The 15,267-nt window shown below is 40.9% G+C and overlaps 1 protein-coding gene across 3 annotated transcripts in view; it reads right to left on the bottom strand.

Moving 5' to 3' along the window:
* Positions 1-15,267, bottom strand: part of LOC103178332 (cAMP-specific 3',5'-cyclic phosphodiesterase 7B) — a 118,528-nt gene that overhangs the window by 29,805 nt on the left and 73,456 nt on the right. For all 3 annotated transcript variants that reach the window (XM_042333287.1, XM_007893012.2, XM_042333288.1), the window contains one exon: positions 7,755-7,838. In XM_042333287.1, the coding sequence (XP_042189221.1) occupies positions 7,755-7,838 (84 nt within the window). The remainder of the gene's footprint in view (positions 1-7,754; positions 7,839-15,267) is intronic.

Here is a 15,267-nt window from a genome sequence, read left to right as displayed (position 1 = left end):
AGAGAGAAAGGAGCGGAGCTGGGACACGACAACTCGTTCCAGGACCTTGGAGAGGAATGGGAGATTAGAGATGGGGCGGTAGCTGGAGAGAAGGGATGGATCCAGGAAAGGTTTTTTCAGGATGGGGGTGATGACGGCTGTTTTTAGGGGGGTGGGAACTGAACCGGTGGACAGGGAGAGGTTGATGACATCGGACAGGAGGGGGGACAGAAGGTGGAGCTGGGAGATGAGGAGAGAGGTGGGGATGGGATCGAGGGAACAGGTGGTGGGTTTGAGTTTGCAGACAGTCGTGTTGAGGGAGGAGGGAGAGATAGCATCGAAGGAGTATGGGGGAGGATGGGTGGGGTTGGGCCATGAGGGAGAGGTGATGTGGGGGTGGCTGTGGATGGGGCTGAGGTGAACGTATCCCCTCGATTTTAGATTCGAGGAAGTCCAGCATCTCCTCACAGTTGGAGTTTGAGGAGAGGATGGACGAGGTATGGGAAAGTGGATGGAGGAGACAGTTAATGGTGGAAAAGAGAAGCTGGGGGTTGTCCTTTGCCTCCAAGATAACCTTGGAATAGAAGGAGGATTTGGCAGAGGCAAGAGCGCAGAGGTTGGCAATGGTGTGGTGAAGCCAAATCTATCGATGGACCGTTAGTTTGGATTTGGTCCAGGCACGTTCGGCAGCTCGCACTTGTGCCTTGAGGGAACGGAGATGGCTGGTGTACCAGGGGGATTTACGAGTGTATGAGGCAGTTCGGGAAGTGAGGGGGGCAAGGAAGTCCAGAATGGAGGAGAGGGAGTTGTGGAGAAAGGAGAGTGAGGAGGGGAGATCGGTCAGTGAGGGCCAGAGGTGTAGAGTTCAGATGACTCCAGGGCAGTGGAGAGGGAGAGAGAGGAAATTTTTTTCCATGGATGGTATGTAATGGTGGAGGGTTGGGAAAGCGGAAGGGGTACTGAGGTGTTGAGGGAGATGAAGTGATGGTCCGAGATGGCTTTATCGACGATGGTGATGTCCGAGATGGTGAGGCCCCGGGTAATCACCAGGTCAAGGGGGTGGCCACGGTCATGGGTGGGTGAGTGGATGAGGAGGGAGAGGTTGAGGGAAGAGAGGAGGGATGAGAAATCGGCAGAGGTAGAGTAGGAGAAGGGTAAAGTGGAGGTTGAAGTCACCTAAGATAAGGAGGCTTTCAGAGCAGAGGGAGAGGGAAGATAGGAGGGTGGAGATGTCCGAGAGGAAGGTGAGGGAAGGCTTGGGGGGACGGTAAACAGGAGGATTTTGAAGGAAAGCCTGGAGGGGTGGTAGCGGGTAAGGTGTTCAAAGGAGGGGAAGATTCCAGAGGAGTAAGGGGAAAGGCCGAGGGGGGACCGGGAGATGAGAGCCACACCACCGCCATGGCGATTAGACCGTGGGTTTGGTGAAAGAATTAACCTGGAGGTGTGGCCTCAACTAGTGGGAAGGTGTTGCCTGGGGTGACTCAGGTTTTGGTGAGGGCGAGGATGTCGATATTTTCCTCAACGGTGAGGTCATGGTTAATGAGTGGACGTTCTACAGACCGATGCGGAGGGGACAGTTAGTGGTGGGACTGTGGGGGGGATGAGGGGTGGGAGGGGGTGGGCAGGCGGGTCGGATGGGGATGAGAGTGAGGAAGGAAAGGTTTTGTGGAGTCCTGTAGCTCAGTGGTTAGAGCACTCGCTTTGCAAGTGAGAAACCTGAGTTCAATTCCAGGCAGGGCGAAACCTTGGGCAAGTTTCCTTACTCCACACAGAGCCTAATAATAATCCCTCCAAAACAAAACAATAATAAATTGGTCATTTTCAATCCACGACTGTTTGTGGGACACTGCTGTGCGCAATTGGCTGCTGCGTTCGCCCACAAATATACAGTCAATTCACTTTACAGTATACTCTGTGAAGTGCTTTGGGACATCTAGAAGACGTGAAAAGTGCTATATCAAATGCAAGGATTATTATTATTATTATTATTATTGGCTCCCGTGAGTGAGGGCCGGTGGGCCTTGCGGCGAGAGTGGGGGAAAGGGCAGTCAGGATGGGTGCTGTAGGACAGCCGACGGCGTCTACTACGGTGGGCATGACGAAGAATGTGAAGGGAAGAGCAGAGGGAGGCCATGGGGGAGTCGAGGAGGGATAGGAGTCGGGGCAGGCGGAGGGAGAGGAGGGTTGAGCGGGAGTAGTGGAGGGAAGGGGACAGGGTCGCAAACATCTTGGGGAAACAGCTCGTGGAAAAGAGAAGAATCCTTTAGATGTCCACCCTCGTGTCAAGTAAATGCAGTGTAACTGGCACATTTTTATTTTTATTAAACACCCACTCTTATTTTTAATAAATCAGATGTTCTGTTGTATTGTCTGAGTTCTTGTTTTTTTAAAAGTAAAAATAAAGAAAAGCAAATAAATTTCCCATGCACAACAGAACCTGTAATCTTTGAATGAATTATATTTTTGGGGCATGTAAACCTACACAACTGCTGATCATATCCACTTCTGTGCGGTTTTATTTACTTTATTCATTTCTCTTCCTAGGTTTCCTTTTGCTAAACTTAAAGAACAAACCATTTACTCATAGTAAAATTACAAATGACCCATCTCCTTGTAGCAATGGAAACATTTCTGCACTGTAAGACTATACATGTTTATCAGAAGACTGACCACTACTGTATTTCACCATTCACTCTGGGTTTGGAAAATATGCCTACCGTTCAAGTCATTTCACCCTCTACCACTTTCCTGTGACCAGAGGGGTATGAGAAAACGTCGAACATATTAGCATCTACTGCAAATGTGCAACTGGGATATTTGTATTGAATCTATAGTTTCATCGCTGGCAGCAATGAGTTACCAAACAAATACATTGTTTCACATTTACCTTATCAATAGTATGCAATATTGACTTTGCTGTACTTTCCCACTGATGTGTCATCACTGCCATATGATGGCTACATAAAATAGCTGATTACCCCACTCCCCCAAGATTTTTTGTGGGCATTTAATTCAGCCTGGCATGAGCCTCGCTCAGTTGGTAGCACTCTCACCTCTGAATCAGAAAGTTGTGGTTTCAAGCCCCACATCGTGACTTTCAGCTCACCGTCTTTGCTCGCACTCCATTGCAGTGCTAGGAGAGTGCTGCCCTATCAGAAGTGATGTCCTTCAGATGAGACGTTAAACCAAAGTCCTCTCTGCCTTATCAGGGTAAACCCAGAATCATTCTTTCAGATGCACCAAGACAGTAGAACAAGAGGACATGGGTTTAAGGTCACTAAAGGCAATTGCAGGAAAGATACCAGGAAGTATTTCTTTCCCCAGAGGATAATTAACAAGTCGAACAAGTTACCGGGAAGGATTGTGGAGGCCAGGAAGCTTTTTTCATTTGAAAAAAAACTATGCTGTGATGAGAGAACAGTACGGTGGGTATTCAGGAAACACAAGATGAAATGGGCTGAACACATTTTTCATCCAAAACTCTCTGTGATCTCTTTCTAAACTGCCATGTTCCTTTTTAGTTCTTATGCGGCACCTTATCAAAAGCTTTTTGCAAATCTAAATATACCACATCCATTGCAATCCCTGATTAATTCATTTCTTTCTATGTGTTTGCAAATTCAAATCCTAAGTTTCCACAGGGCCGTAATTTATTAACGGAGTAATGCTCAGGTATTCCTACAGGTGAGTCGTCTTCATCTAGTCCACTGGCTCCAACCTTACGAAAACTGTTATCTTGCTGGAGGGTATTGATGGAGCTCAAAGAGAAGACCATCACACAGTGATCAGAAACACGACAGCAACTTACATTTATATACTCCTTCATACAGAATGGACTGGCAGGGCTGGACAGTGACAGGATTGGACGCAGGCAAGAGAGAGGGGGAGGAGGTTACCTAGTAAACCTCCAGTTAAGGGTTTATAATGGAATCAAGAATGAGAAGTTCAGTGTGTGTTGGATCACACTGGTTCTTCTCTACTCTCATTCCCATCCAACAGCCGGATGATAAAGGATATTTGCCTACTTTATGCAGACTATTGAAAATGCTAAATGTATTACAGAGAAATGCAACTAGGGATTGCATATTCATTTTGGAACTAAATGAGATGTTGATGACAAGTGTTCACCAAAGTATGTATGATGTTGATGTTGGGTTTGGGAAGAAGATGACCCAGGTGGAATTCTGTGATATTTTGGAGACTCTTCCCTTATTATGTTTAAATGGAATTGAATTTGGTTTATTAAAAGTCGTTTTTCACGTGGGACTTAGCAAATTTGCATTTAAATAGCACTTATAAACAAACCACTTCTGATATGTCAAATGCATTCTAGCAATTTAACAGAATGTTTGTGTGCACACGCTTCATCTCTTTGAATGTTTCCTCTTTAAAACTTGCATTACACAAAGCAGGAAACAGGTGCTACAGAACTATGTTGAGACAAGCTCTGCAAAATCAGCACAGGAAATGGACTTTAATCACTCAAGTGCTTTACCTCTGTGCATGGCCAATAGTACAATAATAATCCTTGCATTTGATGTAATCGTAATGCCTATACATTGAAATGTCCCAATGCACTTTACAATAATTATGTCTAGTGACTATGTATGAATATGCCACAGCAAATTTGCACACAACAATATCCCACCAACAGCAACGAGGTGAATGGCCGATATTATCTGGAGGATTATTGTCCAGGAAACTGGGAGAAATGTCTTTCTTTATATGAATGCCAATAGTACCATGGACTTTAATGTCCACCTGAACCTTCAGGACCTTGGTTTAATGTCTTATCTGAAACATGGTATTTAAACAGTTTGATGCCATGATGAGAGGATAGGTAGGTGGGTATTACATAAGAACATAAGAACTTGCTAAGCGAGAGAAGACCAAGGTCCATCTAGTTCGCCCTCCACCGTCCTGGCAGTCGCTTGACAATGGACATCAAACTGACTAGTGTATGGTTTCCTTGGTCACATTTGCTACCTTTTTAAAAAAAAGGAGTAACATTTGCCTTTCTCCAGTTCCCAGGTACCTATCCAGTATCCAGTGATTTCTGAAAGATTTGTGCCAGAGTTCCTGCAATTTCCTCCTTTAGTTTGTTAAAGATCTTCAGATACAATTTATCCAGCCTTTGAGATTTGTTTACCTTAAGTTTGCACAGTTGTTCGGCAACCTTCCTTATCTCATCCCACAATTCCATATCAAGGCTATCACCCTGGCCTGGTGGTCTATAGCAAATCCCCAATAATAGTTTACATCTGTTGCCATCTATTAATTCTATTCTATGTATTCTAGAAAGATGAGATCAAAAAGCTTTGATCCAAAGCTCTCTTGTGATCTCCAACTGGGCAGCACTTTCCAGCAATGTATTAGAGTGTCAGCCTAGAGTACAAGCTTAAAGTCCCCAAGTCCCACAACTTTTTGCCCCACTGACACAGTGAGATTGCTCCCAAGCTAGGCCAAGCACAGAAGCCACTCAACATTTAACTGCAGTTTGGTAAACTTTGTAAAATGATTTGACTTATGTGCTTTGAGATACAATTCTGAATATTTCTATGAATTAAATTTGGTTGCAAATGGATTTGAGTACAACAATTGTAATGCAGAACTGATTGCCATTATTTAGAGTGCTTTGATACTGACATTAATGCCAGAGACTGCCTTAATACGGTATGTCATTATGGTGAAAACAGATCAGAAATATTTTGATTGTTTATGCCAGTTATAACCAAGTCAGGTTAATACAATTAAAGAGAAAAAGATTGTATAAAATGTGCTATTGCTTTAATGAAGCATGGTGTAGTCTCACTTAAACACAAACCAAGTTTGTCTCTTATTAGCCACGAAGTGCATAGTGTAGTTTGTGCAGAGACATTACGGCCTGTCCTTTACATAGTGAGCATGGGTTCCTTACTAATTTTCTCTGAGAGGACTCAAAGTAGTGAGTTATTTTACTGTAACTGCTCCTGTCCCGCCAAAAAAACAAACATATACTCACTGTATACAACCACTTGGATTCTTCACATACAAATTAGCACAAATATATATGACCAATTTAAAGTTTAGCAAGAAAACACAGAATGATTCCCTCAATGCATCCCTTCCTAAGCAGTTCCTGATCTTAAAAAGAAAAAGAGAAAATATTCTAATGCTGGGAAAAATAAATCTCTGCATATCTTACAACGTATTATTATACATTTCTGATCTGGATGCAATTTTGTTGAAAGGGGCATCTATAATGAAGCACCATGATTAAAAAGAATTAACTCGTAAAAGGAATTAAATATCACGAATGCTGGATTTATACTGATTCAGTGATTCATTCTCATTTCAGAGCAGGAAACGGCATCTTAATATCCTGCTCCTTAATTGTACTGGTCAGGAGGTGAAGAGAGCTCTGAACATCTAGCAATGAAGGCTAAATGCTGGCTAGTTTTTCAATATTATTGAAGAGCCAGTCACATGACACTTAATAACATTAGAAAGCTGAGGGACAATACAAAGGTCTGTTTGAGAACTTTAAAACATAATTGTTTTCAATCTTAAAAGTTTTTCCAAAGTCGGTATAAATACAATGGAAGGGGCAAGGATCTACCCCTTCTTAATTTTGTTAGCTATCATCTGACTGTCCAATGCCTTGGGATGCCCCCCCGACGTGAATGGTGCTATACAAATGTAATTTTGTATTGTATTGTTTTTATTTATTTTTGTACAGGTGATAATAATATTAATAATAATCCTTGCATTTGATATTGCGCTTTTCACGTCTTCTAGATGTCTTAAAGCGCTTCACAGAATATACTGTAAAGTGAATTGACTGTATATTTGTGGGCAAAACGTGACAGCCAATTGCGCACAGCAATGTCCCACAAACAGTCGTGGATTGAAAATGGCCAATTTATTATTGTTTTGTTTTGGAGGGATTATATTAGGCGTGTGGAGTAAGGAAACTTGCGCAAGGTTTCGCCCTGCCTGGAATTGAACCCAGGTGTCTCGCTTGCAAGACTAGTGCTCTAACCACTGAGCTACAGGACATTAGATAAGGATGGATCACAAGACTGGAGCATCATGAATTAATTAACCTTTCAAATTACAAGGCTTCTAACTCCTTTGCAGGGAATCATTAAAGCTCTCACAGGCTAAATATTTTTGCACACTCTGGAATAAATGGAACAAACAGTAAGTGCACATCAATTTCTCTATCCTTAAATTCAAAGAATAATCCATAATCCTGTAGTTCAGGTTCAGAGTTCTAGACGGGAGTCTCTAAGCAAAAATTACTTTAAAAAAATCTATTTCTAGGTAGCCTTGAGTTTGTACTAGAATAGTGAATGAATGAAACATATGGAACTTAAGGAGTTCAGCTTCCCCCTTTTCTTTGAAAATTTTATGAAAATGCCTTTTTCATTTCCATACTACATATCATCCATGTGGTTTCTAATGGGTATGCACATCATGTTGATGCAATGGTAAAGGTGCAGTATAACTGACTAACAAGATGGCTTTTCTCCTGCGTTTTTATCTACTGCAAGTTTGGAACAATCCCATACCTGATTCCAGAAATTCAGTAAGATCACAGTTTGCTGGGAATACTCCCGTTGCCTTCCACCCGCCCTGATTCTAACCGCCCCTGCTCGGGTCCAAATCCCTGAATATTCAGCGCTTTGGGATGTCCTCCTGATGTGAAAGGCGCTGTGCAAATGTAATTTTATAAAAATTTTACAAATGTATTGTGTAAAGGTTTTGGTCTCAAGAGTTTGGTTGGTACTTACTATTCAGTAGGCGAAAATCAATGAATGGGTAGGACCCTCGACGTTCAGAGAGAAGCCCTGCTTGCCCTCTCACTCGTTCATCTCCTGGGAAAACAGATTCGACAGAAGGGTTAAGAAATCGTGGGATTATTGTTCAGCATCAGTATTCCACACTGCCATTTCAGTACTCTCTCTTTTGTACCACTCTATAAAAGTTTCACACATTCCAGCCATGGTTGCGCAAGTATTCCACATTTTCATTCCAATGCAGAAAGGTTGAGAGTGTTTTCTATAAAAAAAGTAGACTTGGAAAAAAAAACTCTCAATAAAGGTATCTGCAGTGGATGACGAGTGTTGCCAACAGTCCGTAAAGAATGTTTAAAAATGTAGTATACGGGAAAAGCGTTGCATCATTTAAATTCACTTTGGTTTGCCCAAAACATTACACTTCACTAATTCATTTTTAAAAAAATCCTGAACTATGTTTTATGATAAACTTTGTGAGTCCCTGTGCCTCGCTACATCCCTCCCCACCTTTGAAGTCCACCTTTAGACCTATCTCTTCAATCGTGCTTTTAGTCATGTCCACCCCCCCACTCCCCCACTGGTTCTCTACCCAGTCAGCTGTGTTAAGTAATTTAGGATGTCCTCCCAACATGAAAGGCCCTGTATAAATGTAAATTGTTATTGTTGTTATGGTGGTTTATCAGTAGAAATAGTAAAGTAGCCCAAAATTGTGGGCTTTCATTTATCTTATCACTAATCTTGACACTCTCAATTTCTATTGATTATCTTTAGCATCTAATCTCAGTTTAGTATATATTGGCATGCATTTCACAATTCTGTAATAAAAAAAATATTTTCTGATGTTATTGACAAACAAATTGTTAAGGATTGTAGAAGAAGTTACTAGTAACTTGGCTGCGTAAATTGGTAGAAATGTTATTTTGGTGTTATTTTTGAATCTCACAGAAACACAATTCGATTAAATTCTCCAATAAAACATTGTTCAATCTGCTCCACATAGAACTTTGTGAGTCCCTGTGCCTCTGCAAGAAAATGGCAGAGCCGAGATCATTAACTTTTCAGGTGTACTACAGTGGAGGTCAGGCCAGACAGGGGAAAACTATAATAAATAAAACAGGTGATGCTTGTACATTTGTAACTTTTTGGCATAATTTTCTTTCATACCCATACCTTGATGCAGACCCTTTAAATACAATTAGCCACTTCACACAAGAGCATTAGTACTGGAGATGTGAAAGAGCTTATGGTTGCCTATTTCAAGTACGCCGACTGGACATTTATGTAACAGAGGAGGGAATCAAGTTGAAAATACATGAGATAGAACTTAAAATTTGACAGAAATTCTTTCAAAAGATGGAAGTTTACGATTTCCTATTAAATTTGTCCCTTAAAAAGAAGCTCGTCCTGCATTGTGCAGATTGTCAAAGGAGGTTGTGGGAAATTAATTTAACATTGAGAAAATGGAATAACTCATTGAATGGGAGTATTAACAATGAAGTTCCATATAATAGAAATCCTGGACAAACTCCAAATTGCTTACATTCCCAGGGCAGCCATGGTTAAGACATGGCTCAAAATGAATGCCACAAGTTTACTAACTTGTTCATCAGTTAAAAAGAAAGATTTAGCAGTATAACATGGCCTATCTTTGTGTTGGCTTAGTAGTTCTTCCCCTACTTCCCACCAGTCATCAATCTACCACCTAAATGCCTGTTTTATCAGTCATCCCCCACCACAACTGGTGGTTAATGTTCTTGGAGGATTTATAAATGTTGTTGAAATATCTCAAATCACTTCACAGGAATTCACTGTAAATTCTAGTAACTGTGTATTTGTAGACAAATGCGGCAACCAATTTCATGTGGTCAATTGTTGGCCAAGACACTGGGAGAAACTCACTTCACATTTCAAATAGTCTTGTTGCCAGCAGAGCAAGACTCCATTTGTTCTTCCTTCACTCAGGTATAAAATTTAATAATTTCTTAACAATAAGATTTGTTTTAAGGTATCTAGCCCCAAATTTTGTACCAATGGTTAAACACTTATTGGTTGAGAAACTTCATGGAAGGGGGACTTGCTGTGGCAACACTAGTTGCACAGCTGGGCATCACCAGATTATTTTAATGAATAAAATTATACTAACAGCTTAATACATTAGCAGTTTTTGCTCACTATTGCCAAAACAGATTTGCAACTTCCAACTTGTCTGTCTTCACTGCCCTTTGGGTGTTAGCCATTATTCATGTGTGAGCGTTGTCAGTGAGTTTTGGCAGGTTATATGAACATAGGGGAGTCTGGGGCAGGAATTGCAGCTGAGGCTGTTCTCATCTGCCATTTACACAGTGCACTTCCAGAGGGGTTCCTGGATGGGTACCAGGAATGGGAACGCTGGATGTTTTTTCCCTTCCTAACCCAAGGGGCTTAGGCCAATTGTAGAGCTGTAATTATTATTATTCCTGCTGAGCTTCGATAGCTCAGTGCAGACGTGGGGTAGAATTTGGTGACTTTCCAGTTGTTACACCCAGGATAAACTGACAAACACCATCAAGGGAGACTTACAAGAAGAATTGTATGTTAATTGCCTACAAGAAAAATACACAGTCACTACGTTTTATGTAAAATCCTGTGAAGTGCTTTGAGAAGTCCTACTGACATGATATATCAAATGTAAGCATTATTATTTAGCGCACAAACAGGTACAATAATAAATAAAGAGGGGGGTGAATTTGCAATTGTGATGTGATAATTATCACCAGTGATCATTTTAAGGTTACTGTCCCAAGGAAAGAAGCACAAATATCTGCACTGTCCCGGGCCTTGAGTTTGGCTCAGGCTGCAGAAAACAAGGATGTTGTACTTCTTCACTAGATAATGACCTAAAAATAATTCTAACACTAAAGTACTAAAGTTAAAAAAATGTTCTAAAGGCTACAATTCAAAATAACGCAACCCCTCACATCTTTGGATTTCAAAATATTAACAAAGTGATGAGGTCGTGGGATGGAAATGAGGGGGGGGGGGGGGGGGAGATTCTACCTCAAACCGGTCACTAAATACAGGACAAAAAGCACCATGAACTTTGTACACTTTGCAGGTGTTATTCATCACATCACACATCACAAATCATCCTCCCCCCCTACTCCCACCCCATGTCACATTCATCACATGGTCATCACAAATCCAAATTGTTGTTGTTGTTGTGTAGTTCATCAAGATTTTGGAAATAAATAAAAATAAATTTGTCAATCTGTTTTTGTTTCTAAAATATACAGTTAAGTGTCTGAAAAATGTTATCACTATAGTTCTCTCACTTCCTTCCCTCCTCCCACCAAGCCGTGATGGGTCCTGGGAAAGACGGAGATCATTGAGGAGTTTCAGAAAGGACAAACGTATCTGTCCACGCTGGAGAATTGTGGAACATTATTCCTGTAAACAGGCATTACTACTTCTGCTGCAGTCTAGATCCTCAGGCAATGGCTGAACCTCCCAAAAGGGACATTTCCTGGACGGATGTTTGGCTTCTTGGCATATCTCAGTAGTGTCTGTATATAAGCATAGTTCCTGTTTGATGACAAAGTTCACCCAGGATCACATCATTAGCTGTCATTAAGGGTGGAGTACACACGACAGACAGTGAAAAGATACTGAAACATCACACGCATCACAGGCCCCATTCAAACACCAATTAATGTCAAGGTCATTGCGTGTGTCTGTAACATAGGAGTGCTGGGTTCAAACAACAGCTGCGTTTGCAAAGAAGAAAGCAGTCAAAACATTTTTCTTTAAAAAACTGCACTATGAATTTATTTTGGAACAAATTCTTCGAAGTTTTTTACTGTAAAACAAGGTTATATCTGGGTTGTTTGATACATGGTTAGAACCAGGGACAGAATGTTTCACTGTATTTTCTTTTAAGTTACAAAATAAATGCCAAAATATTAAAAAAGAGTATTTATTCTGCAACAGCACAAAGAACAACGCTCATAATAAGAAAAATGCTGCTTTCACATGACGATTCCTTTTAATGCGTAATACTATTAAAAGCCATATTCCAATCAGCAGCAGATTAGATTATTTCAGTATTTGCCAATTTAGGGTTGGAAAAGTTGTCAAGAAAACAGCAGCATACACAAAGCCTCAATAATGGAAAGGATGCCTCAGGATGGATAGCACATCTCCTGCAGGAACCATTCATAGGTCATGCCGACTTGTGAGAACTTGCTTCCTAGAGGATCTTAGGTGGAAACCAAATTCTTGTGGATTGTCAGGAGATGCATGGGGTCTCCTGCAGAAGATGACATCCGGGTCTCAAGGCACTTTTTCTGGTGTCTAGGTGACATTTGCACTACTGTTTGCCTGACACAAGTTTGTTTGACTCCGTCAGTAGTTACTTGAATCGGGCTTTTATGGCAGACCTTTCCACTCGTTGGTTTTCACTAATTTGTTGGAAGGATTTTCCCATTCTCAGGGTATGCTGATAAGTTCAACCAGTGGAAGCTCAGCCCAAATTTTGAAGTGCAATACCGCAAGCTATTTATCAATTGTGTATCAGTCGGGCTCAGTTGAATAGTTGTAGGGCCACATCCTACGTTGGGAGTCTCCTTTCACATTAATGAACTTATTATTTGCTTACAAAGGCTAAAAANGGAGTAATTTGGGGGTCAAATGCAATTAGCAGCACTGTGTCACCATTGTGTTCTCCCCCCCTTTAGTTCAGTATGTTCTTGCAAGAAACTATACCAAGCAGGAATCTCGCTGTAACTTAATTTTGCTCCAAATCAATTATAATTTTTCCATAAACCTGCAACACCCTGAACAAAACAGCTCTTCAAGTACAGGGAGGTAGCCAGACTGCTCTGTATTGTGTAGATCTGAATTGTGCCCCACTAATGACCCCTTCAAGTGGGGCACAGTTGAAATCGATGTGTCTTCAAAATGAACGATAGTTTTGCGAAACCAATCTGTTCACCTGGAAACACTTGAGGAACAAAAGCATGGTTTTAATGTAGGAAGGCTATATATTAATTTCCAGTCAGATATCTGGAAAGATGTTGCCTTTTCACAGTCGTAGTCAGAAAGCAGATGAAACCTTTCCCTTAACAAAGTCTTTACCTTCTTTTTTAAATAAAAAGCTAGTTAGCTATGAATCATTACTTTAGAGCATTTATTTCACACAATATCTCCAAATAACAGTTGCTTGCACTTTTTACATATCCTTTATATATATGATCAGTACTGAGAACAGTTTTTCTATGTAGATGTTAGCACTATAAAGCACCACAGCAAGCATAATCTTTGCTTTCGGAAGGTCATTTGAGATTGTCAGTTATGTCTCCACAATCCACTACCACCATAACATTCATATGCTCATTGAAAATTATGATGCATTTATTTTACTGAAGCTTTTCTATAAATCAGTAATTCAATATTCTTTGGTCAATGATAATAATAATAATCTTTGAATTTGATATAGTACTTTTCACGTCTTCTAGACGTTTCAAAGTGCTTCACAGAATACACTGTAAAGTGAATTGACTGTATATCTGTGGGCGAAACGCAGCAGCCAATTGCGCACAGCAATGTCCCACAAACAGTCGTAGATTGAAAATGACCAATTTATTATTGTTTTTGGTTTTGGAGGGATTATTAGTAGACGTGTGGAGTAAGGAAACTTGCCCAAGGTTTCGTCCTGCCTGGAATTGAACTCAGGTCTCTCGCTTGCAAAGCGAGTGCTCTAACCACTGAGCTGCAGGACTCCACGATTAGATTTTTCAATGCATTAGATCAACAGAACAAAAGAGTCTACAGTCAAGTGAGAGTTTGAGAGGAATCGCTGAAGTTTAAAATGATCAAAATAAACCAAAATTCTTCTTAAACTGACATCGGCTGCAGAAGTTATGACAAAGCTGGATCCTCACTGGGAACCATTTCATAGGAGCTCATTAAATGGAATGACAAAACAGGACACATAATAATTATAATAATCTTTGCATTTGATATAGCGCCTTATCATGTCGTTGAGATGGCTTCAAAGCTCTTCAAAAGTTTTTTCTCTGAAGTGTAGTGACTGTATTTGCAGGTAAACATGGCAGCCAATTTGTGCACAGTAATGTCCCACAAACAACCATGAAGTGAATGATTAATTTTAAATACATGATTTTTGGCAAGGACAGTGTGAGAAATTCCCTTCCCTTTTCGAATAGTGGCATGGGATCTTTAATGTTCACCTGAACAAGCAGATGTTCATAACATTATACTTCAAAAGCACAAATGTTTTTATAGGCAGATCATTGGAACTTTTGCCTTATTTACCCCACTTACCCATTCAATCACCGTGTTCCATGGAGCAGTCCAACCTAAGCCACCGTCATTGATAAACTGATCACAAGATCACGAGGGAGATTCAGGCGAAAAATCTGTTTATTAATGTCCAGTGTCCTGGCCTCAGTCACCCTGGTAACTTGTTCAGTCATTAATTGCTATGTCAATAAAAAAAACTAACAATATTTGTCCTGAAATTCCCATTTGAAACCCTAAACCCGTGTCCTCTTTTTTGCTGTCTCAGTGCATGCAAAAATATTGTTCTGAGTTTACTTTCTCAATCCCATTTAAAATCTTACATATCTCTATGTGGTCCCATCTGAGACTTCTTTCAAAACTGAAGAGCCCTATCTTGTCTAATTATTGCTCATAGTATCTTATTCCTCTAACATTGGGAGTGGGGGAGAGTAGTCAGAGCAACTAGAGGGTCATCCTAGTTGCTCTGCACTGACTCCAGGGCAGCCTCCTCATGTCACAAAACTATGCACGATACTGATGATATCTGCAGCTCTGCAGAAGTGAAGTGAAGCCACTGATGTGGTTTAATTGCATGCCTCCATTTATAACTAATTTTGGAACCAGTGACACACCAAACCTTCACTCACACAGACAACTAAAGTTTTGGTGCCCTTGCTAGCTCGACTCAGCAGAGCACAGTTCATTGAGACCACCTTCAAACATTGACTCACATTGATGTTAATTCATGCCACATGTTAACTACAGCTGGTACAACAACTGCTTTCAAAATAAATTATGCGTAGGATCTCCACTGATGTACTGTGACACTGAGCCACACATCTCAGGAGCACACAATGCTCATCCCTGTTATGGACTGAGATATCTGAAATCATCCCAAGTAATAATGGGGCACCACTATTGCCTAAGTGTTCCTGGACTGGGAAGTGGAGCCTGTCAAGAACTGGGGTGATGGGGGTGCAGATTCTGGTATGAGTGAGGACACAAGTGGCAGAGTTTTGAATCATTTGGACCTTTTTAATAGTGGAGCTGAAGAGACCGTCCGTTGATCAGTGTATTGGAAAAATTGAGTTGGGAACAGAGCTTCGCCCAGCATGCTGGCCTGTAATCCTTCAGATTAATTGGCCTTTTCGCATTTGTTTGTGCAATCTAGTTGCCATGTTTGCATAGAACTTCACTTGACAGTAATTATTCGTGAAACATTTTTATG

Source organism: Callorhinchus milii, unplaced genomic scaffold (assembly GCF_018977255.1).
Source record: "Callorhinchus milii isolate IMCB2004 unplaced genomic scaffold, IMCB_Cmil_1.0 Scaffold3, whole genome shotgun sequence".
Lineage (NCBI taxonomy): Eukaryota > Metazoa > Chordata > Chondrichthyes > Chimaeriformes > Callorhinchidae > Callorhinchus > Callorhinchus milii.
The sequence above is the reverse complement of the archived record's forward strand: the minus strand, read 5'-3'. Positions and strand labels throughout refer to the sequence as shown.